At 36.4% G+C, this 26,280-nt stretch overlaps 1 protein-coding gene across 1 annotated transcript in view; it reads left to right on the top strand.

The window, feature by feature from the left end:
- Positions 1–26,060, top strand: part of Bard1 (BRCA1 associated RING domain 1) — a 63,208-nt gene extending 37,148 nt beyond the window's left edge. Inside the window, exons 8-11 of the mRNA XM_013017437.1 lie at positions 4,700–4,832; positions 5,643–5,735; positions 23,281–23,378; positions 25,091–26,060. Coding sequence (XP_012872891.1) covers positions 4,700–4,832; positions 5,643–5,735; positions 23,281–23,378; positions 25,091–25,423 — 657 coding nt within the window. The 3' untranslated portion in view covers positions 25,424–26,060. The remainder of the gene's footprint in view (positions 1–4,699; positions 4,833–5,642; positions 5,736–23,280; positions 23,379–25,090) is intronic.
- The last annotated feature ends 220 nt before the right edge of the window (positions 26,061–26,280 follow it).

Here is a 26,280-nt window from a genome sequence, read left to right as displayed (position 1 = left end):
GGCAGGAGAGACCGTGAGACTCCTATCTCCAATAAACCACCAGAAAACGGGAAGTGGCGCTGTAGCTCAAGTGGTAGAGTGCTCGCCTTGAGCTGAAGAGCTGAGGGACAGCGCCCAGGCCCAGAGTTCAAGCCCCACGACCGACAAAAAAAAAGAAAACTAAATTATTAAAGATGACAGTTTTAACCTGTTCTCTGATTATGTTGATGGGTAGTATCAGAAAACCTTTTTATTTAAGATAGTAAACCACTTAAAGACACATTATCTAAATAAAGAGAATCCTAGTTAGGAAATCTCTGCATTTAACTTATTTAGCCATTAGTGCTTTGGCAGCTTTGCCCTTACTATGTCCTGCAGTGATTACAATGTGATTGCCACAGTCCTGGAAGTGACTGTGACTACCTGAAAAAGAGGTACTAGCCTTTCTTAGGAGTCTGAATGCATTTACTCATCAGACAATTGGGATCAATTGGCTTATCCTGAGGTTGGAGGCAGGAGCAATATTTGAAGGTTAAATACTTAAGCAGAATTGGACTTGAAGTAAAAGAATACATCTTATGTGGACAGCCATCTTTATACACTGTGGTTATGCACAGAGGGAAAGGCAGTCCAATCTAAGGAACCACTGCTCTTAAGGAAAGGAGTCATAAAGCTCTTTAAGAAGTTGAAGAGCTATAGGATTTAATGTAAAAGGGGCACGAAGTATGCTATTGTGTAGAATTGAGGGTAGACAACCAAGTTAGAAACAGCTTATCAAAGACCTTGGCTTCCTAATAGGGCAAATTCCCTAGTTTGGACTTAATAGGGGCAACTTTGGTATGTTTTAACTAGGACACTGCAGAATAGTTGGGAGTTGGAAACGTCTAAGGCTGACTAGGAGAATGTCCAGTACAGTTGAGGCATGAAGTAGTTGGGGTAGTGGTTTGGGGATAGAGAGGAAGGCCTAGAGGGAGTGGTGAAGATATAGATGGATATGGAAGACTCACTGTATCCTAGCAACTGCTCAGACTGGGGAATGGCATGAGCTGAAGCTAGGAAGGGCAGAGCAGTAGTGATTGATGCCCTTGTTTAAGTTTTGGAGGTAGCCTGAGGTAGTTATCATTTGACAAAATCATAGGTGCTATCACAGACCACTTACCTTTACACCTTAAGACTCCTTTATCTTCTACTTTAGACTTCAGCCTTATAAATTGTTCCAAATTATAGTTTTGGAAATGAACTAGAAAAGGACCTAGAAGTCAGTAGTTTAATTTCTTCCTTTAAAAATGAGAAAACTGAAACCTGGAGAGGTTGTGATTTGCCCAGGGTTATTAACCAGAGATTAAAAAAATAATAATTTTAATGGGCCAGTTAGGACTCAAATTTCTTAAGTCTTAGGTCAGTTCTCATTCAGTTCAGTATACCATATTTATTAACTGTAAATTGGTACTTATTTTATTCATTTGTACTTGAACTCTCCTGGCAGAACATCGCATATCTAAATTGTCATTTGCCAATGCTTCTTTTATGTAAAAGCTGGAGGATTATTTTAAGTATGTCAGAATAAAATATATCTTTATGATATTCTTGGAGTCCAAGGATGATAATGCCCTTCACAAAAGAAAGATTTTATTATGAGATAAAAGAATGCTGTATTTTGGGCATGTCATGTGATATGCATAGCCTGCAAGTATACCTATTCTGTCAGTGGTTGGTAGCAGCTTAGGAAAAGCTAAGGAAAGGTAGCAAGTATTTGTAAGTTGGAAGGTAGTTTATTTTCTATCTTAAGATGTAAGCACTGGGATATGCCACCCCTGACCAGTATCAGACTCCTCTTCACTCCCTTCAGCCATGTGAACTACCTTGTTGTGTCAGTAGTCTCCCTACTAATGCTCCCTTTGCAGTCCTTAGCAATGCGTTTCCTACTAGAAACAGATGTGGGAGACAGATGTTCCCACAGCCTGCTTCATCACACCCTTCAGATCTGACTGTACCACTGTCTTTTACATAGTAGCCTCTTAGTGTTGCTCTACCCCTTTCCCTGCTCTGATCATATTGCTGGTCATCTTACATCCAATGTTTTATTTTTCATTACCTTCTAAAATTTAAGTGTTGGGACTAATTCTTATTCACTTAGTGGCCCTGGCATGGAGAATAGTGTGGTGAGTAAGTGTGTGTGACTGTGCTAGTGACTCCAGAGTACCTGGTGGTGTTCATGCTTGCCCCTGAAAAAAGCACCTGTGATTTGTGGCTCAGTTCAGGAGGCTTTCAGTTAATGCATTCCAGGCTGTTCTCAGTAGCTGCTTCAGGGATGTTTAGAAAGAAGAGAAGGAATGACAGGTAGGTGGGGTTTGAATTTCTCTTCTCATTCACAATTCTTTTTTTATTTGTTTCTCTATTTTTAAATTTTATTTTATTGTAAAGGTGATATATACTGGGTTTACAGTTAAACCAAGTAAAGGATAATGGCTATTGGAGGCACGGCTTGGAATTTTTGAATCTTAAAGGATTAAAAATATGTTTTCTTGAAATGTTTTTGGGGGACTTCCCTGTCCATGATCTCTTTTGAGCAGTGCATTTATCCTCTTTATTGTTTGCAGTTTTTGTTTAACCCTCATTCATAATAAATTTATTAAGAATAATTAAAATTAGCCAGGTGCCATCGGCTCATGTTTGTAATCCTAGCTACTTGGGAGGCTGAGTTCTGAAGGATTAAGGTTCAATGCCAGGCTGTGTAAGTAAGCCAGGCTGGAGATAATGCTTAAGTGGTAGAGTACCAGCTGTAAGCAAAAAAAACAACTAAGCAGGAGGCCTCAGAGTTCAGGTCCCAGTGCCAGTAAAAAAAATAAAATTTCAGAGTACCATATTGAATTACTATTTATGTAAGAAGTTACTTAATGACTTAATATCTAAAGGTTTTGAACCTCTTGAGCTTCTTGCTTCTGAGAGCTCTTCTCAATCAAATCGACTCCCAGTTCCCACACCATCCTACCCAACATTAGACATGTGACTTGGACCTGTTTGCTTTAGGTTTTATTATAGCATTCCTTAACTGAGATTTTTGTACAAGTTCCATTTTTGTGTAAATTAAAAATATACATGATTAAAAAATGTTTGGCCCACTTTAGTGCTTTCCTGTTGCTACAAATAGTTTCACATGCTATATTTAGACATTATATCTTTTCACTCTTTTATTTTGGGCTAAGACCTAAGAGTGAAATTATATAAAATCAGAAATAGCATGTTCTATTCTGAGATATTTTTGTGGCATGTATTTATATAACTGACAAGAATTTAGACATTTTTTTCTTCAGTATTAGTTTTGAACTCAGGACCTCACAGTTGTTAGGCAGGTGCCTTACCAGTTGAGCTACTTCCCTTGTCCAGCAATTGTTTCCTAATATTATAATATAACTGAACTATTCATGAAATTCCCCCTGAGCTATTTTTATGTTATGGTGTATTTACACTGTATATGCTAGACATGGTTATATCATCTTATAATTTATAGACATACATAAATAGAAATTTGATTATAATTACATGTGTGTGGGAATGTGTATCATGGCTAGTACAGCTTGCTCTCCAGTCTTAAAGTAGTCAAGAATTCAGATGGCTGAACTTTAAAGTGTTAAATCTTATAGACTGAATATTTTGAGTAAGTGAATTATTGAAATCAGGATTTAGCCAACAATTTAGATGTAATTTATGTAGGTTGTCAGACTACATAACTTATCACTTCTTAAATGTGCAGAGAATATTTTATGTAGCTTTCTCCCCTGTAGTTGTTGAACTACAATGGTATATATTCAGAGCTTTCAAAGCCTAGATTCCATTGTACATATGCATTCTAATATCACAACCAAGTCTTATGTTTGAACACTGTTGTGTTCTGCATCCTATCCTTTAAAAGAATAGTGCTGGTTTGCCTTCTTTATCAGACCATTACCTCTCTGACATCAGGTAGCTTTTGGCTACTTTCCATTACAATTCCATTTACTAAATTTCTGTTTACTGCTTTTGTAGCCTTTTCACTACTGTTTCTTTGAATCCTCACGTGCACTCTTTAATTCAAATCCTGTTCAATGGCACTTTCTCTTATTTTTTGTCTCTTTGAAGTTCTATGTCTAGAGGTTAAAGTGAAAACAGTCTTTGGTAGTCAGCAGTGTTTTTCTTCTAATGAGTACCATTCATGAATCTGATGTTACTTTTGAATTGTCTTGTGAGTCTTTATCTTCACTTTTTCTTTAATGATAAAAAATTGTTTCTTTCTTTGATAGAAAGTGTCAGTATTCTTTGACTTTCAGACAACCCAAGTTTAAACTAAATAGACCAAGTTTGCGGTTATCTCTATTGGAATAAGTTAGAGGAAGGATAGGAAATTGGTCTTATGTAGCTGTTTTAGATAACTTGGGGGAAACGGTTTACTGGCAAAGAACAAAATTGTAAATAAAACCTTACAGAGATTCAGTTTAGCATCCAGCAAGATTCCCAGGGAATTGAGAGTTATCCCAATATATGTTTTCTTGGGAAGAAATTAAATTAAAAAAACATTTAAATATATTAGCATAAAGGTTCTTGGTGCAGATTCAATGCAGATTTTAATTGTTATTAACTAGAGTAAAGTGAGTAATGAAATTCAGTCTTTTATTTAAGATCTGTTGAATGTGTCTGGTCTTGAGTGTTTTTCCACCTGTGGCCTCCCCTTTTGTTCTTCTAGATGAGCAGCTGGTCACGTAGGGATGGACCTCTTGTGCTTATTGGCAGTGGGCTTTCTTCAGAACAACAGAGCTTGCTCAGTGAGCTTGCAGGAATTCTCAAGGCTAAAAAATGTGCCGAATTTGACAGTACAGGTGAGCATTCCGATTTTATTGGTAGGAAAACGTTGCTTTAAAAAAGGAGGAAAGAGGGGCTGGGAAGGTGGCTCAGTGGTTGAGCGCTTGCCTTTCCTGCCTGAGGCCCTGGATTCGATTCCTCAGCACCACATAAGCAAAAAGAAAAAAGCCGGAAGTGGTGCTGTGGCTCAAGTGGTAGAGGCCCTATCCTTGAGCTGAAGAGCTGAGGGACAGTGCCCAGGCCCAGAGTTCAGGCCCCATGACCGGACCCCCCCCCACCAAAAAAAAAAGAGGAAAGATTTACTAACTTAAAAAAAAAATTAAATAGGCAATCCCTTTGGAGAACTACCTTTGATAATTTATATATGTTTCATATATATTGGGAGAGGGCTGTATACTTTGTATTTCTTAATAAATCTAAACTGGCTTTACACTAATAAACTACTTAAAGGCTTAATGTAGTTTAGCAATGTAAAGTTTAAACTTTACATGTAAACTTTTATTTTAGGACTAAACAATAGGTCAATAAAACAATTTACAAGTTTTCTAATGACAAATTATAGTGCAATGTACTGGCATAATTTTTCAGTTACAATTTAAAAATAACAGAAAAATTGTATTTACTAATGTGACTTTAAATATATCATTTATACTCTGATTTTTCACATTGATGGCCCAGTTAGAAAATGATACTGTGTACGGAAGTGGTACATAAACTGTAAAAAAAAGTGTTGCTTTTGAAGAAGATTCACATAAAAATAATAAAATAGTTTAGCTGGTTTTAAATAGCAGGTTGAAGAATTACTTTACTGCTTTTTTGTTTCTTAGTAACGCATGTCATTGTTCCTGGTGATCAGGCTCAAAGTACTCTGAAATGCATGCTTGGGATTCTCAATGGATGCTGGATTCTCAAGTTTGACTGTAAGTTTTGGAGTTGAGAGAACTACAAAATTAGTGCTGCAATTACTTAGGAAACTTATGCTAATTTTTTTAACCTCCTGTTCATCACTGTACTTTGAAATAATCCTTATCACTGCTAAATGGCAACCTTAATTTAATATGCTCGTATTTTAAATATACTCCATGACAAGTCTGGGAAATGAAAGTAGTTTATTGCTTTTCCTTTAAGATTTCTAAAATATCATGTGCATAACACCCTTTGCTCTCTCAGCTAATTCAGTATTTTTAGACAGCTGTTGGGAAATTTATACTATCTTACTACCTGATCTGGGGTTACTATAGCAACTGTTAACTCAGGCTCCATTCAAAGCATGTCCTTTTCTCTTTCTGTGGGCAGTCAAACACCATCACCTTCAGAACTGCCTTCTACCATTTCTATTGGCATTTGTGAGCTTTTCTTAACCCTAGTTTCTCTCAGACTTACTGTTACTTTCAATAGATGAAATATCTACTTTTGATATAGTTAACAGAAGGTAAGGGATTGGCTTTTTTTTTTTAAAACTGATTTGGAAACAGTTGGAGTTTTATGACAGTACAGTTGAGGATCTTGATTGTAGTGTCGTAGTGGTAGGTCTGATGCTCAAGGCTACACATGAGCTACTGTTTCATAGACCTGCATGTACTCATACATATTAATTCACCTGTTGCTCTGGATTCTGACCATGCCAGTTTGTTGTTGTAGTATTAGTGTTATATCAATTGTTAACACTAGCTATTGGAGCTGATGCATGGGACTCCTCTTTACTTTTCTTTGCAATCTGCTAGGACCATAATTATTTCAAACTAAAAAGTTAAAGTAGTAATGGGTACGTTTAATGAAGTTATTTTTAAGAAGCAATGACGGGTTAAATTTTGCTTTAAAAAGTTGAGTTATATGGTTTTGTGCTTTGAAGGTTTTACGGTAAAATGCTTGATTTATCAAGATCATAATTATTAATTTAATCTGTAGCTTGATCATGATATAGTTTGAATAACAGCTTTCTTTTAGCAGTCTGTATTCATATTCTTTTTAGGCACAACTTCTGCATCTTTCTTGTGATATTAGTCTTCACTGATATGGATGGATCCAGCTAAGTGGCTGTCACTAGTAATGACATTCTGTCTGTTCTTACCAGCCTGTTACTAGTCAAGACCAGTTTAAGAAACACAATGAGTGATTGAACTGACTGACAATTTACATGCGTAGACAAAAGATTATCTTTGTCTATATTTTTGCACTTTCTTTTTCTTTTCAAATATGTGATGAATCTTACTGAGCCTTAATATTTGAAAAACTCACTTAAAATAGCTTTATGGTTATGGTTTTTTTTTTTTGGTACTAATCTTGTGCCATCAACCTTCCCAGTGGTTAGAAAAAGAAATAAAATTTTTATAATAATGTCTTAGTAATAGATAAATCATGTGGAAATGTTGAATGTTGCTTAACTGAGTCTGGTTCTAGATAATATGTGAAACTGGCATCTGATTCCATATACAGGTTTAATGTTTCATCACCATACAGTCTTCAGGTCACTTTAATGGCTTGGCCATGTCATTTTCATAGATTCACTGATGGACTTGGACTGACTTAATAAGTTTGCTATTTGGTGATTCTCACAGTAGTGAATAATATTCTTTAATATCAGTGATTCTCTTAGGATGTAGGATGAATGGAATCCCTTACTGAAATCATATCTTTGTATTTTCTAATGTAGACTCCAAACAGAAATAGGTTTAAGGTTTGAACAATTTCTTTAAGTCACTTGGTTTATAAAAAGAAGGCAGGAACTCTCAAGTACCTTCTTTCCTAATATAGATTTCTCACAGTTTGTTCTTAATGTCAAGGATCTCAGTTTGATTTCAAAGTGTTTCAGAGCAATTCAAGACTCTGAAAACCATTTATATTAAAGAAAGATGAAGTGGACCACAGCTTTCAAAATTAATTATAAAGATTTATATGGGGTGCTGATTGCTCAAGACTGTAACCCAGCTACTCAGGATTCTAAAATCTGGCAGGTCATAGTTTGAAGCTAGGACAGGTAAAAAAGTTTGCTAGACTGTTTCTCCAGTATAACTAGCACAGAGCAGGACTGGAGGAATGGCTTGTGTGGTATAGTACCAGCTTCATAAGTATGAGGCCCCGAGATCAAACTGCAGTACTGCGGTTTTGAGGTTAGACATTAGTTTGCTGGTGTCCAAACTTTTACTGGATTAACTATTAAGACACTTTAACTTTTTATATGGTGTGGCATAAACCACATAGGTTCAAGAGGAATTTTAATTGAAATTTTAATTGTAGATTATTGACTTATAGACAACACAAATTAACAAAAATAATTAGTTTGGGACGTTTTTATCCAATGGATCTAAATTTGACTTGTAAGCACACGTGTAATTCTATCACTCCCTAAACTGAGGCCAGCCTGCACTACGTAGTGAAACCTGTCTTCCTCTCCCAAAGTGTTTCTATTTAAGATTTTTTTTGGGGGGGGTACAGTCGTGGGGCCTGAACTCTGGGCCTGGGCGCTGGCCCTCAGCTCTTCAGCTCAAGGCTAGCGCTCTACCACTTGAGCCACAGCTCCACTTCTGGCTTTTTTCTTTTTGCTTATGTGGTGCTGAGAAATTGAACCCAGGGCCTCAGGTATGCAAGGCAAGCGCTCTACCAGTGAGCCTCCTTCCCAGCCCCCTGTTTAAGAATGTTTTTGTTGCCAGGGGCCAGAGGCTCATGCCTGTAATCCTAGTTAATCAGGAGACTGAGATCTGAGGATCACAGTTCAAAGCCAGCCCAGACAGGAAAGTCCATGAGACTCCAACTAACCACCAGAAAACTGGAAGTAGTGCTGTGGCTCAAGTGATAGAGTGCTCATCTTGAGCTGAAGAGCCCAAGAACAGTGCTCAGGCCCAGAGTTCAAGCCCCACGAACCACAAAAAATAAGTAAATTGATAAAATAATGTTTATATTAATTGGCTACAATTAATAGATTTTAGGAAATTTGTGAGGATCTGATGATAGACTTCCATGGTAGTGACTGGGTTCAATTTTGGGTAAAAATTAAAAGAGGAAACCAAAGTTGTAGCTAAGACTGGTTTTGTTCTACTTTTGTTGTTAATTCCTTAGAGGCAACCAGTAATGACTCCTTGTGTGTACAAGGGTAAACTTTGGTAAATAAACATGCTTAAAATAAAAGAATGGAAGCATGCATTGTTATATATTTCTTGAAATGTGAACACTGTGAAACTTCATCCTCATGATGCTAATTGGCCTTAAAGATGTTTTTATCCAGCCAGGCACTGGTGGCTCATGCTTGTAATCCTACCTACTCAGGAGTCTGAGGTCTGAAGATCATGGTTCAAAGCCAGCCCTGGGCAAGAAAGTCTGTGACACTCTTATCTCCAATAAACCATTAACAAAACCACAAGTGGCTCTATGGCTCAAGTGGTAGAGTGCTCACCTTCAGCTGAAGAGCTGAGGGATAGCGCCCAGGTCCAGAGTTGAAGCCCCAGGATCGACCAAAAAAAAAAAGTTTTTAACTCACCAATTCTTTTAGTATGCTACTTTCAAAATTTCTTTTAACTTAACCTTTTTGTAACAAATGTAAGTCTGCATCTTCTTCTCACTTCTTTGTGAAAGGAAAGCAGATGGCTGTCATCTTTTCTTTAATCTCTTCCTCTTCCCCTCTCTCTTATGTAAGTTTAAATAACATTACAGCTGTAGAATTTTTAGAAGTTTCAGCACCTAAAGCAATTACTGAGGAACCTGCCAGACATATTACACTGGACTTGTGTCTGAACTGAGAATAGGCCATATAGGGCAGGTTTTGTTTTTTGTTGAGGAACAATGGACACCAAAATAGAACCACTGCATCAGTGGTTTATATCTCATAATCACTCAAACATATTCATTGTTCTTGGTCAATGTTTGTTGTTTCTAAGTGGATATTAAAAATGCTCTGGTAGAAGTATATAAGCACTAAGCTAAAAAGACCTGCAGAATGGGAGAAGATCATTGGTAGCTATAAATTTGACAAAGTTCTAATTACTAGAATATACCAGGAGCTCAAAAATTTAAAACCCTAGGAATCAGTAGCCAAGTTACTACTACTGAGAAGTAGTACTTATGGCCAATAAATACATGAACAATTGTTCAACATCCTTGGCCATAATGGAAATGCAAATAAAAACAACATTGAGATTCCATCTCACTTTGATCAGAATGACCATCATCAAGAATATTAACAAGTGCTGGAGAAGATCCCTAATTGCCACCGTTGGTGGCAATGTAAGTTAGTGCAGTCCCTATGGAGATTCCTTAAGAAGATGAAAACAAGACTACCATATGATCTGGCAATGCCATTCTTGAGTATTTGTTCGGAAAATTGAAAGTTAGGATACAATAAAAGTATCTAACACTCATGTAATTTGCAGCACTATTCACAATAGCTAAGTTATAGAAATAGCTCAGATCCCTACAACTGAAGAATAGATCAAGAAAATGTGATATACACATACACACATTCACACTCACATACACACACACACACACAACTTTTATCCATCTGTTAGGAGGAATAATATTGTCATTTGATGGAAAATGTATCTGCAAAAAATTACATTAAGTAAAGTAAGTCAGACTCAGAAAGACAAAGGGCATATGTATCTCTCATGTGTAAGCCAAACCTAAAATACAGGCATGAAAACACATCGTACTAGGCCATATGCATATATACATGATCAAACGGACTAAACTATAGTATACTCAGAGGTGTTGAACAATTAACAGTTTAACAAAATGAGTACTAGGAAGCTGAAATATTTGTCAGAGAAGCAGTGGCTCCAGGGAGGAGGCAGATGGATGGAGAGAGCAATAGGGACTAATAACAGTCAGGACATTCAGTGTTCATAGGTGAAAATGTTTGGAATTAGAAATGGAGGACGGAGAATAATTGAAGGGGTGACACTGATATATTGTACACAAAAATGGACATATTAAATTCAGACCCCTTTATACAGTTATTTGAAGATAATAAAGTATGATCTGGAATTTTAAGTACAAATTAATTTTTTTCTGTCCAGTAGACTAATTATCAAAAATAGACATACTGAAAGGTTTCAATAAAGGAAGATTGATTGGGCAACATTATGCTTACAGATCTCCATCAAAGATGTTTTTAAAAATAAAAAAAGTCGGGCTGGGAAGGTGGCTCAGTGGTAGCATACTTGCCTTGCATGTATGAGGCCTTGGGTTCTATTTCTCAGCACCATATAAGCAGAAAAAAGCCAGAAGTTGCGCTGTGGCTCAAGTGGTAGAGTGCTAGCCTTGAGCTGAAGAGCTGAGGGACAGCGCCCAGGCCGAGTTCAGCCCCTACTACTGTCAAAAAGAAAAAAAAAAAAAAGAATGAAAAAAAGTCATTTGACTTAATAGTGTTATGTTTCAAAATTTACCCTTAAGTAATACAGATGGGATTTTTTTTTCTTTTTGGCAAAACTGGTTGAATTCAGGGCTTGTGCTTGCTATATAGGCTCTCTACATCCAAGCTCTGCCTGCAATCTTTTATTGCCCTAGTATTTTTGTTTTGTTTGTTTTTTCAGTCTTACAATGTTGACATTAAGGGTTTCTCATCACAGTGGTGATCTGTATATTTTTGAATGTGGTAATAGGGACAGAGAATACCAAAGAATAGAGCTAGTTGGGTGAATTTTCATCTTCATAGTGTTTTCGGATAACCTCGCACGGGTATAATACAGGACATTCCTGAGACACTAGACAACTCTGACAAGCCTGATATTGATGCACACTACTGGAGCCCCCGTCTCCTGCATGCCATATTTTTGGCTCTATTTCAATGCCTCAGGGGCACTCTGAAGTATTCTCAGCTCAGTGCCTTGTAATGGTACAATGTCCCTTCTCACTACCCTTCTCTTTGGGAACTATCTATAGCAGGCCACAGGGAAGACCTGAGCATACAGTAGTGGGGCAAATCCTTATGGTGAGCCAACGGCCCAGTTTGCACAAGACTGAACCAGAACCCCTAAGGGCTACATACTCCCACCTCCCACACACTCCCACTTCACACATACTCCCCTCTCACACACTCCACCTAGAAACTCCTAAGCATGGCTATTCTTTACTCCTAGGCTCAAGGAGCCTTTTCTTTTTCTTTTTTTTTTTTTTCTGTTTTAAAATTTTTTAACGGATTTATTCTAGTAACAATAGGGTTAAGTAGGGAGGAATTGAAAATGAGAGGAACATTTCCTGTTCTCCATGCTGGTATTTTTGAGTTAAGGGCTTGCTTCCTGCCTATGTGGGCTTGGACCATGATCCGCATATACTAGGCTTCATCACCATACCCAGCTTTCTGTGACTGTTGACTGAGCAGTCCTGGAATCACTGTTTGTCCTAATTCCCCATTAACTAGAATAACAGGCACACACCACGATACCCAGTTGTCAGTTGTCAAGGCAGCTTTGTGAGTTTTTTTTTTTTTTCCTTATGTTGGACTTGAACTGTGATACTCTTAGACCCCCGCCTTCTCAGAAGTTTGGATTATAAATATGAGTCAGTGGTGCACAGTATATACTGTTAGGTCAAATAGTAAAAAGTAGGGGAAATAACCTAAATATGAGGAAAATTCTGAAATGCTTAAAAATGTTCTCTTACCAAACCCCATACTTTTATATGAGATTAAAGTACAAAAGTGTTTCAGTTTAAAGATAAAGTATTACATTTGCTTTTAACAACATGTAAATGTTAACTGAACATAGGGACAAACAAAAGAAAATGGGTAAGTTGGTGGGTTACTGAAGTGACCGGTTTGATTTTTCATGGTTTTATAAACAGCTTATTTATGCTTGTTAGACTAAACTCATGTTCAGTAGACAAATTCAGAATGTCTAATGCCAGGAAAATACATTTTCTCTTTAATCTTTTCCAAAGATTATACAGCTAAGGACTTTGATCTTAAAAAGACAAATTAGAGCCTACATAGGTATATATATATATCTATATATTATATATAGATATCTCCTACCTGATACACAAGATGTGTGATACTTGTAATGCAAACATAGAAAATACATTATAGTCATTGTCCTAATCACAATAGAAATTTTACATAAATATTTGAATAGTTGGAAAAGGACTATTGAGCTTAAGTTTTATAATATGGGAATTTTTTAACATTAGACTACGTTTGGTCTTTCATCTGTAAATAGACTTTTGATACAAAATGTAAAAATCAATACCAAGTTGTACTTAAGAAAATGTTATAGTAGTATATATTTGTGATAGAATTTCATTGCTTCTGTATATGGTCTATGTATAATAAATCTAGCATTTATTTTAGTAGGAAATACATTTTATATTTCAGAAGTAACCAAAAACAAATGTGTTAAATATTCTTTTTATGAGATTATAAACTACTATCACAGTAATTTCTGTAATATCCTACAGTGGATATTTACAATATTAGGAATGGAATATTTAGTTTTTAACTTTACATTTCAGCCTTCATTTCATAGGAAAATTGTTATTTTTCCATTGTTTTTGTTGTCAGATTCTTGTGTTCTTTAGTGCTACCATAGTCTACTTGTCTAAAAGGTAATATTTAACATTTTGAAACAGACTCTTACTTTTACAACCTCAGTGTTGATTTTTAACAGAATTAGAAGAGAAAATTATTGATACTTTCTTTGCTGAAATATTCTTATCATTTTCTTGGTACTGGAGATTGGACTTGGGCCTGTTGGGGACTACACAAGCATTTGTACTACTTCTCCAGACCTTTTGCTTTTGTTTGTCTCAGCTAGAGTCTTGACACTACCTTTGCTCAGATGGCCTCACATGGAGAGCCTCCTCTTCCCTTTCCTGGTTTTCTGGGATTACAGGCATGCCTCTACCATATCTGGAGTGTGTGTGTGTGTGTGTGTGTGTGTGTGTGTGTGTGTGTGTGTGTGTGTGTGTGTGTGTGTGTGTGTGTGTGTGTGTGTCCTGTGTGTGTGTGTATTTAACGCTGTTAACTGAGAGTGCTGTTTGAGTTACAGATGCCCAGAGATCATTTCTTTGACGTGCTGCCCTAGCTTTTGAAGGGAATAAAGGAATTCTGTGGTCCTCTATACAAGGTTAATCTCCACCTTTGGTCACTTAAAAGATCTTCATTTTGCAGCTTTGTCTTTTTTGCATTCACTGACCATTTTTGTATGGCTGTGAATTTAGAGTACCCTTTCCCTTCTTGTTTGTGTAGTTCTTTTTTTTTTTCTTTTCTAAAACTAGACAAAGTGACTAAGCTTAATAAAAAAAAATCCATGAATATCAGTCAGTTGGCTTGTGCATCTAAAATGAAAATACATATCCACTGATGTATATAAAGGCAAGAGTGTGGTTCAGTGATTTAGAATAAAGGTGTACCTTTTTTTGAATTTTATTTTATTGTAAAGATACTATACAGAGGGGTTTCAGTTACATGAGTAAGGTAATGAGTACATTTCTTGTCCAGCATTGTTACTCCCTCCTTTGTTGTTCTCCCACTGTCCTTCCCCTCCCTCATCTACTTCTACTAGTTTCTTTAAAAAAAAAAAAATGTTCTAGCTCTGAAATTCACAAGCTACATCAGTATGCAAAGATTCCTTGTTTTGCTCACATGGCCAGAGCTACCTTAATGAGTTTGAGTTAATGACTTTGAGTTAAATAATGCCCTGGGAATTAGACTGCTCATACACACACACACACACACACACACACACACACACACACACACAGGTAGGGGGAGGGAAGGGATAGTGGTAGAACAACAAAGGAGGGGGTAACAATGCTGGACAAGAAGTGTACTCATTACCTTACTCATGTAACTAACCCCTTTATACAGTATCTTCACAATAAAATAAATAAAAAGTCTGAGGACATAAGGAAAGAATTAATAACCCCTGCTTTCACTGTATTTGATGTCGGTATAATTTGTGGAGGGGAAGGGAAAAAACAAATCGTTTAAATAGGGATACAGGTGGACCCATTGCAACAATGAGATGTACAAGTCGTTATGTCGAAAACGAACTTTACAACTTTGGTGTGGGGGGCGGGAGGGGAAAAGATGGGAAGGGATGGAAAGGGGAACAAAGGAGGAGGCTACAATGCTTGATACGAAATGTATTCATTATCTTGCCATGTAATTGTAACCCCTCTGTACAGTATTTTCACAATAAAAAAATTTTAAAAAAAAGAAATAGTAGACATGATCAGGAATATATCTAGACTAAGAATCTTCTCCTTTTTACTAGATAAGTTGTTCCATACATTAATTCTGCAAAGTGTTAAGCTTTCAGTTGAAATTTTGTAAGAGAACGTGAAAAGTAATAAAGTTGAAATGTCTGGTTAGTGGTTCATGCCAATAATTCTGGGGACTCAGGAGATGGGGAACAAAAGGATCCAGGTTCAAGGCCAGTCCAGACAAAAGTTCTTGATAATTCATCTCAGCCAGTAAAAGCTGGCTGTAGTTGTACATGCCTGTTATGTACATAAATACACACCTCTTTCATAAATGCAAGGCCCTATTTAAATTTTAAAAAAAACAAAAAGGAATGGGGATGTGACTCTAGTAGTAGAGAACTTGCCTGGCAAGCACAAGACTCTTGAGTTGCAACTTCAGTATTGCCAAAAAAGAAAAATAAGAAAAAAAGATAAATCATATATTCTATAAGGTCAGAAATTCAACACATTTTAAGGCCCATATGACACATAATTTAAAATTACTCTTTTGTATAAGGAAATCTGTGTTTAAACAAGTACATAACTTACGTGATTTCAGTCTGAAAATTATCTGAGAATGAAAACTTGATCTTGCATTGCCTCTTTTTTTCTTTAAAAGAAGAAATAAGTATCTTTCTGCCAAACTATTTTGGGGCAAACAGTAGAATCAGTATGAACTTTATTAAGCATTTATTACAAATATAAAATAGATTGGTTAAATTTTAAGTATTTTTAGGTTGGTGGAAAATGGCTTTTTAGGTTGTTTTAAAATCTTGATGTATATGTAGAGATTAAAGATAATGGTATATTTTATATTTTAGATGAGTTAGTAAATGGGAATGTTGTAAAAGTTCTCATATATTGTCTGAAATGGAAAATGGATTTCTTGCTGCTATTTGCTTTTACTTCTATTTAGTAAAATCTTAAAAAATGTCCATTACTTAGGCATAAATGGTATTGGGGAGATTCTTCCATTTCATTAATGATATTAATTATCTTTTAAATTGTTGAAAGTTTGTTTTGAAGCATGTTTCTTTTGTTGTTATATATGTTTAATCAGTACAGTTGGTTTATATCAATGGAGGTTCACTAGGAAGTTGATAGGAGTTTGTAAGTATGGTAAATGTCTACCAGCACTGTGCCTTCATTAGCTTTTCCTTACTTTCTTTTTTGTTTCTCTTTTCTTTTTCTTTTTTGGTTAGTAGTGGGTCTTGAACTCGGCTTGGGCACTGTCCCTGAGCTCTTTAGCTCAAGGCTAGCTTCTACCACTTGAGCCACAGCACCACTTCCAGTTTTCTGGCTGTTAACTGGAGATGAGTCTCATGGACTTTGCTGCCCAGGCTGGCTTTGAACTGTGATCCTCAGATCTCAGCTTCCTTGGTAGCTGGGTGTGAGCCACCAGTGCCTGGCTTTCCTTTCTTTCTTTTTAAGAATAAAGACTTAAAACACTGCTCCAGGAATAGAAAGATATCTGAGTTTTCATTTCAGTTATACCATTGGGAATGCCCTTTAAGCCTCTTAGGACTTTTGTATTGGTTCCCCCTAGGTATATATAGTATAGCCCTTGGTATAGATGGTGCTTATAGCTTTGAAAAATCTTCAGAGTTTATTATGCTATGACAGCAAGTCTTCCAACATTTTGTCACCATTGAAAAATGTCATATGTAGACTTGATGCTCCTCTGTTTTCAGGATAAAGCTATTTTTCCCCTTCCATTCTTCTTGATATTAGGTAGCATAGGAAGTTGAAAGATTTTTACTTGGAGTGAGGATCTATTGAAGAATGTGTTTGTTCAGCTCAATGGTTGTAATTAGAGCACTGGATTTTTCTACCTTTTTAGAAATTTACTAAATTATTGTAGAGCTGAACATGACATAAACTGAGGCTTAATCTATGAAATTATAGGCATCCTGCCTTGGAATCACCATGCTGTCCTCTTGGTTGTTCCCCTGTGTGCCATATTGGCCACACTAGTTATCTGTTCAGGCTTCATTGTGTTGATGAATGACAGAACATAGTTCTGTTGTAATGTGTTACTTGAGAAATGAATGCATAAAACGAGTAAGTCATTAGCACGGGAATAGTCCCCTTACTTCTGTAACTTGACAACATTGGCCCTTGTACGTATTGTTCAGGGGTAGGTCTTGGTTTTATATTCACGGCATCTTCTTTCTCATAGCACTGTTTAACAATAGGTGTTGGATTTATATTCAGGGATCTTCTTATATTAATACAAGTGCTCAGCAAATATTATTAGAAAAGAGTTTAGGTAGGAGCCCCATACTGTGGGTGAGTAACAAAGTATGTAAATAACAATTTAATGTAACAATGATATTGTTAGATTACCAACGCATTTTGGGTTGATCTACTTTTGGTGGTATTGGTGTTTGAACTCAGGGCCTCACATTTGTTCTACCATTTGAGTCACATTTCTTTTTTTGGGGGGGGGGTCCAGTCATGGGGCCTGAACTCTGGGCCTGGGCGCTGTCCCTCAGCTCTTCAGCTCAAAGCTAGCACTGTACCACTTGAGCCACAGCGTCACTTCCAGCTTTTTTTTTTTTTTTTTGCTTATGTGGTGCTGAGGAATCGAACCCAGGGCCTCATGCATGCAAGGCAAAGCACTCTACCACTGAGCCACCTTCCCAGCCCCTTGAGTCACATTTCTAACCCTGTTTTTTGCTGGTTATTTTTGAGAAAGGACTGACTTCCTGCCTGGACTGAGCTAGGGGCTTCCAATCATTGCCAGGATTACAGGTATGATCCCAGTGTGCACCACTGTATCCAGCTTACTCTCATCAAGGTGGCGTCTAAAGGATTTTTGTGTCCTTGACGGTCTAGAACTGCAGTTCTCCCTCAGCCTCTGGGTTGACAAAGGGGTCTCATAAAACTTCTCTGTCTGGGATGGTCTCCAGCTAACAATCCTTCCAATCTCAGCCTCCCAAGTAGTTAGAAGTACAGGCATGAGCTACCAGTGCCCAGCTTGAGTTGGTCTTTAGTATAGAAACAGTAGAAGATATAATGCCAATACATTGGCCGTATTTCTAAGGTATTGTTTTGACCTGTTCAAATTTTTTTTTATGTTCCATATCAATGTTAATAGTTTAATACTAAATTTACTAGATAATTTTTTTCAGCAGCTTAAATTTGGCTATTTTAAAAATAATTTATTACAGTACGTTCAAATATAGTGATTTATAAGTTAGAGTAATAATAGGATTCAAAATTTAGCTTAGCATTCTTGAGTGATGTTGATTCTGATAAAAAAAACAATGAAGGAAAGAAATTTGAGCACCAAAGCACAGACAAAACCAACAAATTTAAAATTGCAAAATGAGGAATTATGACTATCCTGAACATGCCTTTTGAATCTGAATATACATTGGTAGTCTCAAGTTAAGCAGGCATTGTCTTTACAGAACTCTGCTGTGGGGGAAATAGAGTATTCAGTTGTTAAATATTTTCTGAGAATTTAATAAATTTTTTTTGGTTGGTCGTGGGACTTTAATTCTGGGCCTGGGCTCTGTCCCTGAGCTCTTCAGCTTAAGGCAAGCGCTCTACCACGTGAGCCACAGCACCACTTCCAGTTTTCTGGTTGTTAATTGGAGAAAAGAATCTCATGGACTTTCCTGTGTGGGCTGGCTTTGAACAAAGATCCTCAGAGCTTAGCCTCCTGAGTAGCTAGGATTACAGGTGTGAGCCACTGGTGCCCAGCAAAATTTTTTTATTGAACAAAATTCTGAAACACATAAAGCAGCTTTAAACTATTTCACATATTCATAAATATGTCTTTTAGAACCCAAGTTTTGTTTTTATGTGTGTGCTGGTACTGGGGTTTGAACTTGGGATCTTGTGTGTTTGCTTGGATTTTTCACTCATGGCTGACTCTCTACCACTTAAGTCATGCCTTTCAGGTCTGGCTTTTTGCTGGCTAATTAGAAATAAGAGTCTAATAGGTTTTGTCTTCTCAGGCTGACTTTGAACCACTGTTCTCAGATCTTAGCTTCTTGAGTAAGATTATAAGCATGAGCTCAAGTGCCCTGCCCATATTCTATCTTTGTTTAAAATCAGTAGACTATAGAAAACTAAATAGACTTGGATTCAGATTTCAGCTCAATCATTAGATAGCTGAATGGTTTGAAACTAGTTAAAACTTATTTCTATACCAGTTGTCTCTTGAAGTGCAAATTATGTGCTGTAAGTTCTCATGGCTTGTGGGATATGTATTTGTGAACTTGTGAATTTGCCTACTTGCTAAACTGGTAGTCCCCAAATCAGGACTTAGACTTTTGTAGACAGGCAGAGAACTCAGAATTTGAGTTGCTTGGTAAGCCTGTTCCCAGCTGAAATGAAACAAGATGATACTTTACCTCCTTTTTTTTTTCTTTGCCTTCCTGTCTTGAGGTTTGAACTCTGGGTCTGGGCTCTGTCCTTGAGCCTCTTTGTGCTCAAGGCTAGCACTTTATTCCTTGAGCCACAGTGCCACTTCTGGCTTTTTCTGAGTAGTTTATTGGAAATAAGAGTTTCATGAGAACTTTTCTGCCAGGGCACCTTGATCCTCAGATCTCAGCCTCCTGAGTAGGTAGGATTACAGTTGTGAGCCACCAGTGTCCTCTCCTTTACCTTCTTTTTTTGTAGCTCTCTTCCTGGAAACAAGTGTCCCTTTCAGTTTTCAAAGCCATATTTCTCTCAGTTTCCTGCATTGATTGATTGGTTGATTGATTGATTGTTATTTTACTGTTTAAAATGGCCCCCAGTTATCAAGCTTCAGTGTTGTCTTTTTTGGGGGGGGTCCGATCTTGGGCCTGAACTCTGGGCCTGGGCTCTGTCCCTCAGCTCTTCAGCTCAAGGCTAACGCTCTACCATTTGAGCCACAGCGCCACTTCCAGCTTTTTTTTTCTGCTTATGTGGTGCTGAGGAATCGAACCCAGGACCTCATGCATGCAAGGCAAGCGCTCTACCACTGAGCCACCTTCCTAGCTCAGTGTTGTCTTATGTTGAAAAGAAGACTGTACCTTCCATAGAAAATACTTATGGGAGAAGCTTTGACGAGGTCTGATTATAGTGCTGATGTCTCTAAGTTTAATGCTAATGATTCAGCACAACAGAATAGCTAAAGCATTTAAACATTGACATGAAATGAGAAATAGTGATTAGTTGACAAAAATGTTGGAAGCAAAGACCCCAGGAACCTAACCTCAAGTTACCATGTAAGAGCAGTGACTGAGTATCCATAAATTCAGCATTAATTGCATCTTTATATACAACATGACTGCTGCAGGTAATGACCTCAGCTGTATCAGTCTTTCTGGGAAAGATACACATACTTAAAACAGATAGTAGCTGCTGTCATTCTCTTCATAATAGTAAATTTCATTTGCTTATATTTTGAATAGTTTTTGAGATATGGTCTAGCCATAATATATAATATTTAGATATATAAAAGTAAATACATATATCTTAAAACTATATTTCATATTACACATATATGTGATATATATCATATCATACATACACACACACACATGTTCTCACAGAGTAACCTAGAACTCACCATGTAGTGCAGTCTAGCCTCAAATTTGTCAGCATCCCACTTCGGTTTCCAGAATGCTGTGATGATGGGCCTAATAATTTTTATCAGGATCTTTCCTTAGAACAACTAATTACATACTTGGTCATTTAACATTAGAAAAATCATTTTAAAAAGAAGATGGGATGGAGAAAAATTGGCTTTAAGAAACCCACTATAGACACTATGTTGGAAATGAACTATACAACTTTGTTGGGAGGGAAAAACTGGAAGAGATTGAGGGAGGGGTTGACACTGTTAGTAAATGTACTCATTACTGTCTCATGTAACTAATCCCTTTGCATGTCACCTTTGCAATAAGTTTTTTTTTTTTAAGAAATTTTGTTTTGCTTTTATTCCATAACAGTGTTAGTATGTGACTGGAACATTGGTGATCTTTGTGTATTTCTTGAAGTTCTTTGACCAGGCCATATGGTTTTGAGTATTTTATTTTAAATTGTGGAAAATTAAGGTTTTCAGAGTACTGGACAATGTTTACACATATTATATTGTTCTGTTTTGCTACCAGGAAGGATATTAGACAATATGGTATTCATACATTTTATAAAATGATTTTGGCTACGGTGGCTTTGCACTAATGAAAATTCATGAGAAGGGAGTCTATGTTAAGAGGATTTACAAGTGTAAGAAGGATAAGCATGGAAGCAAATAAATTCTATTCTTACTGTACTCATTTGTGTCCAGGAATGTAGCAATGAAATAACAGCTTGATTTTCTCTCTATTTTCTTAATGAAGATCTATTTTTCTTTCAACCTTTGATAATTTTGTATTATATTTGTTTAATACAAAAATATAAGGAAATGTTTGGTTTTTTTTCCTGTCGGTCATGGGGCTTGAACTCTGGGCCTGGGCGCTGTCCCTTAATACAAAAATATAAGGAACCATAGGTCTAGTGTACTGTTTCCTACTTTACTAGTAGTTTTCAATCTATTAATTGTATGGAAATTATTCATACTTACAGAATATGTGCTTGGCAGTTTAATAGTTAAGGTAAGTTGTCCTACATTTTTTTGGAAATAAATTTGGGCAGTTTTATTCAAAAGACAACTAATTTAGTTTTTGTTTTTTTAATTATTGTTATAAAGGTTACATATCGAGGGGTTACTGTTTCATAAGGAATAGTGTTTTCCTCCTATCCCTTCCCACAAATTGTATCGTTCATTCTCATCATAGTGTCTACTGAGTATCCCTGCTGCATTTGTTTACCCTTTGTCTCTATTTCTAGCTTCTGCTTACCCGCCAAAAGACAGATACAAGAGAAAAAGAAAAATAGATAAAACTGTTATTTCTATTTCTTTGATTTCATTTCAATAAATACTATTTTATGTGATCAGAGGCCCTCATTGCGCCTTTGTGCAAGTTTAGCTTTAACATAACTAAATTCAATGTGCAATGGAAATGAATATTTTTAAAATTGTGTTGATTTGTGTGTGTGTGTATATGTTTAGTTTTTGTCTCTTATTCCATCTTCTGAAGATTGACTCACAAGACAGAGATTAATATTATGGCAGTTTGGGGTAATGGAAAATAAAGCTTAAGTTATAAAGCCTCGGTCCAAACTAATATGAACTGTTACTAGCTTTTGAATTTCTTTCTTATCCAATGTTAGTTTTTACTTTCAAAGTAAATACTATAAAACAAGAGAGTTCTTTCTCCTACACAAATGAGTATTTTTATATGAAATGCAGTGTGAGATAGTTCTGTGCTTATAGCAGACTGACTGAACCATCTTCTGTCCAGAAAGGAATCCTTTACAACATAGACAGAGTTTGCAAGCCAAGCCATGGTTCTTCTGTACTGGAGTATCTTACTGTTGAATTAAGTAGAGATTAGTCAGACAAAATTTCATCACTGACAGTTTCCAGTTTCCCAGTAGAATGTTAAGTCAGTATCATTCCAGCATATATTCTCTATTGCAAGTATATATTTATATATTCACAAATTCTTTCTGGTTAAGTTGTAAATCATTAGCTGTTAGGTGATTAAGAGTGTAACATTTTTACATCCCAGGCTATTTTAAGGTTGCTAAGTATTTGGACTCTAACTCTGGAGTCTTATAAGTGGTTATATAATTTAAAAAAATTATTCCTGCCCTCATGGAATTTCCTCGGTGAAATAACTGAGATTATTGAACAAAATAATCTCAAAGACAGCAAGTTGTGTGAAAGCTTTGTTCTGACAGTAAGGTAGTTTATTATATGTTATAGACTTTAGAACATTTCTTTCCATAGAAGCCTGTGAAATAGGTGGTAGCGTGAATTTTTTGTTTCCAAAGACAAGGAAGCTAAGGCTGAAATGAAGCATTAAGTTTAATTATCCCAAAGCAAATAATTGAGATAACTAAGTCATTTGACTTTAGATCTTTAATGTGGTTACCTGCCAGAAAATGCAGGAGAGAGAGCGGGGGAGGGAGAGAGAGAGAGAGAGAGTGTGTGTGTAAGATCTTGCTTGCTTTTTGCCCAGGGTGTCCTCAAACTGTAATCTTCCATTCTCTACCTGCAAAGTAACTTGGATTAAAGTTGCAAGCCACCATGCCTTGACTCGTTTTATTATATTTTCTGTTGGCATATTGTTTTAGAACAGCCATGAAAGGGCAAAAAATAACAAGAAAACATTTAGGACTTAGGCAAATTACTTAATTTTATTGAAACATTTTGCCTGATTGATAATTTATATTTGGTTTGTCTTTGTTTTTTATTAGGGGTGAAAGCTTGTTTACAAACAAAAGTATATGAAGAGGAAGAAATGTATGAAATTCCTGAAGGTCCACAGAGAAGCAGAATCAACAAAGAACTGCTGGTACTTCTTTTTCCATACAACTTTCTGTGGTCTTGTTATGACTTCATTCTGTGAACACCATCAGGGAAAACTTTGTCTGCCCTTTTTGCAAGTATAGGTGACTGATTAAAATTTTAATTATGCTTATTTCAAGCACTTGATTCTGAAAAATGATCACAATGTGCAGTAAAATCCAGAAGGCAATAATTTCCTACTGTTAATGGATTTTTGGCATCTTGAACATTCCCATAAACCTTTCAGAATCTGAGGTAAATCGCAGATGCAGGAAGGAGCTTGAAAGAAGACTTACAGCTGCTGCTCGGATTTAGTTACCATATGTCTTTATTGCCACATATTGCATTTTTAATGGATAATATTCCATTATTCTGTTGATGCATATGAGTATATTAGAAATGACAAAAGAAAATTTTTCATGGGAGGAAATTATGAAATTTTATATTTCCATGAAACATGAAGAAGCATTTTATGGCTAATTGGATCCCTAGCCATGACTTCATAAAGGATATGCCCCAGTAATGCATCTCTGGAACCCATAGGCTCTGCTCCCACTGTCCAGGGACCTTAGCTTGGTAGTATGTACTTGAGTGTGGGTGGTGTATGGAAATGATGCTACTCTTGTAGCCTAGTCTTACTCACACATATATTTTATTTTATTTTTTTTTTTATTTTTTTATTTTTTTTTGGGTCCGGTCGTGGGGCCTGAACTCTGGGCCTGGGCGCTGTCCCTCAGCTCTTCAGCTCAAGGCTAGCGCTCTACCACTTGAGCCACAGCGCCACTTCCGGCTTTTTTCTGTTTGCTTATGTGGTGCTGAGGAATCGAACCCAGGGTCTTGAGCATGCAAGGCAAGCACTCTACCACTGAGCCACCTTCCCAGCCCCTCACACATATATTTTATATTCTAGGGATCTTTAGGGCTTTCAGTTCCACCTAGTATGCATGCCTATCCTATTAAATGATGTTTGATGAAGTTCTTTGTTTTTCTTCTTAATACAAAGTATATTTAAATTTTTAGGAGAATAAAAAGGAATAGAGATATGAATGAATCTAAGGAGGATACAAATATATGTAGACCTCATACTTTTATACACTTATTTTTTGGGGGGAAGCAGTACTGGTCTTTGAACTTAGGGCCTTACTTGCTCACTTTGCTTGCTCAGGTGGTATTCTACCCACTTGAGCCACACATTCACCTGTGTTTTTGCTGGTAATTTTGGAAAGAAAGTCTCAAACCAAGATCCTTTAGATCAGCCTCTTAAGTAGTAGTAGAGAGAATTACAAGCGTGGCCACTACCACTCTTTTTATTTATTTATTTTTGTCGGTTGTGGGGCTTAAACTCTGGGCTTGGCCACTGTCCCTGTGCTCTTCAGCTCAAGGTGAGCATTGTACTGCTTGAGCCACAGCATCACTTCTGTTTTTTTAGTGGCTTATTGGAAATAAGGGTCTCACAGACTTTCCTACCTGGGCTGGCTTTGAACCGTGATCCTCAGATCTCAGCCTCCTGAGTAGCTAGGATTACAGGCATGAGCCACCAACGCCTGGCTTGCTTTTTTATTTTTTTAATCCAATTAGTTTGATTGAATTTGTACCAGCACCTAAAATAGATTCTTAACTACCCAAGACTATTGTGTTTATGTTCTTCATTCATTTAAAATCTTCTTTCAATTAAAAAAATTTTTTGATCTGCACTTAACAAATACTTTCTTATTTCAGTTGCCAAAGTTGTTTGATGGATGCTACTTCTATTTTTGGGGAACCTTCAAACATCATCCAAAAGACAACCTTACTAAGCTTGTCACTGCCGGAGGGGGCCAAATCCTCAGTAGAAAACCCAAACCAGACAGTGATGTGACTCAGACTATCAATACAGTCTCATACCACGCCAAACCCGATTCTGATCAGCGCTTCTGCACACAGTACATCGTCTATGAAGATTTGTCTGATTACTGTCCAGAAAGGGTTCGGCAGGGCAAAGTCTGGATGGCTCCTTCAAGTTGGCTTATAAGCTGTGTGATTTCCTTTGAGTTGCTTCCTCTTGACAGCTAGCTGAAACTTTCACCAGATAAATTTCACACTGAATTCGCACAATTTGTGACAATCCAGTCACCGCACTATTCTTGATCATTCATACTTTATAGATAAGTAGATTAATGAATATTGTTCTTTGAATTAAAAAAAATCTTATGTCAGATTAGGAATTTTTTTTACTGTATCTATGCATGTTTTTAAGAATGTTGTGGTAGCTATAGGTCGATTTCTTGAAGTATTGCCCTTGCTTAGAAAGTGCAAGGTCCTGGATTCAATCCCAACACCCTTTGTTTTTTCTTTTTAAAACTGCCCTTTTTTAAAAAAAATTATTCATTTATCTTTCTACTTCATTTATTAGTTATCAAAGATGAATGCAAATGTATCAGAATTATTAAATCTATAAGGTATCTCATTACTGCTTCAATCTTTCAATGTTCTTCTATGAAAAACCATCTTTGCTTGTCACTAGCAAAAATACTTGCCACTCTTTAGTAAACAGAGAATTTATGAAGTGATTTATTTTGACTTTATTGTGATGAAAAGAGAGTATCTAATCTAACCGTGACACTATAGGTGTTAAATTCTATCTGCAGTTGTCTTTTTTTTATTGCGTATACTATTTTATTTAGCTTTTTAAATTTTTTCTTTTAAAATTTTCTTGAATGTTTCTTCATTTTTGTCCTTTTTAAAAAAAAACTTGCATATTCTTAGAAAATCATGATTCAAAGCATAATACCATTGTTTTGTGGTAAAAAAGAAGACAATATTAGGCTCATGGCACATATTTCTATTGTATATATTTGCTTACTATCAGCTATTGATTTATGACTTTATCTACTGTATAATGTGTATATCCTTAGAATATTTTAATACCA

This window comes from Dipodomys ordii, unplaced genomic scaffold (genome assembly GCF_000151885.1).
Source record: "Dipodomys ordii isolate 6190 unplaced genomic scaffold, Dord_2.0 Scaffold1, whole genome shotgun sequence".
Taxonomy (NCBI): domain Eukaryota; kingdom Metazoa; phylum Chordata; class Mammalia; order Rodentia; family Heteromyidae; genus Dipodomys; species Dipodomys ordii.
The sequence above is the reverse complement of the archived record's forward strand: the minus strand, read 5'-3'. Positions and strand labels throughout refer to the sequence as shown.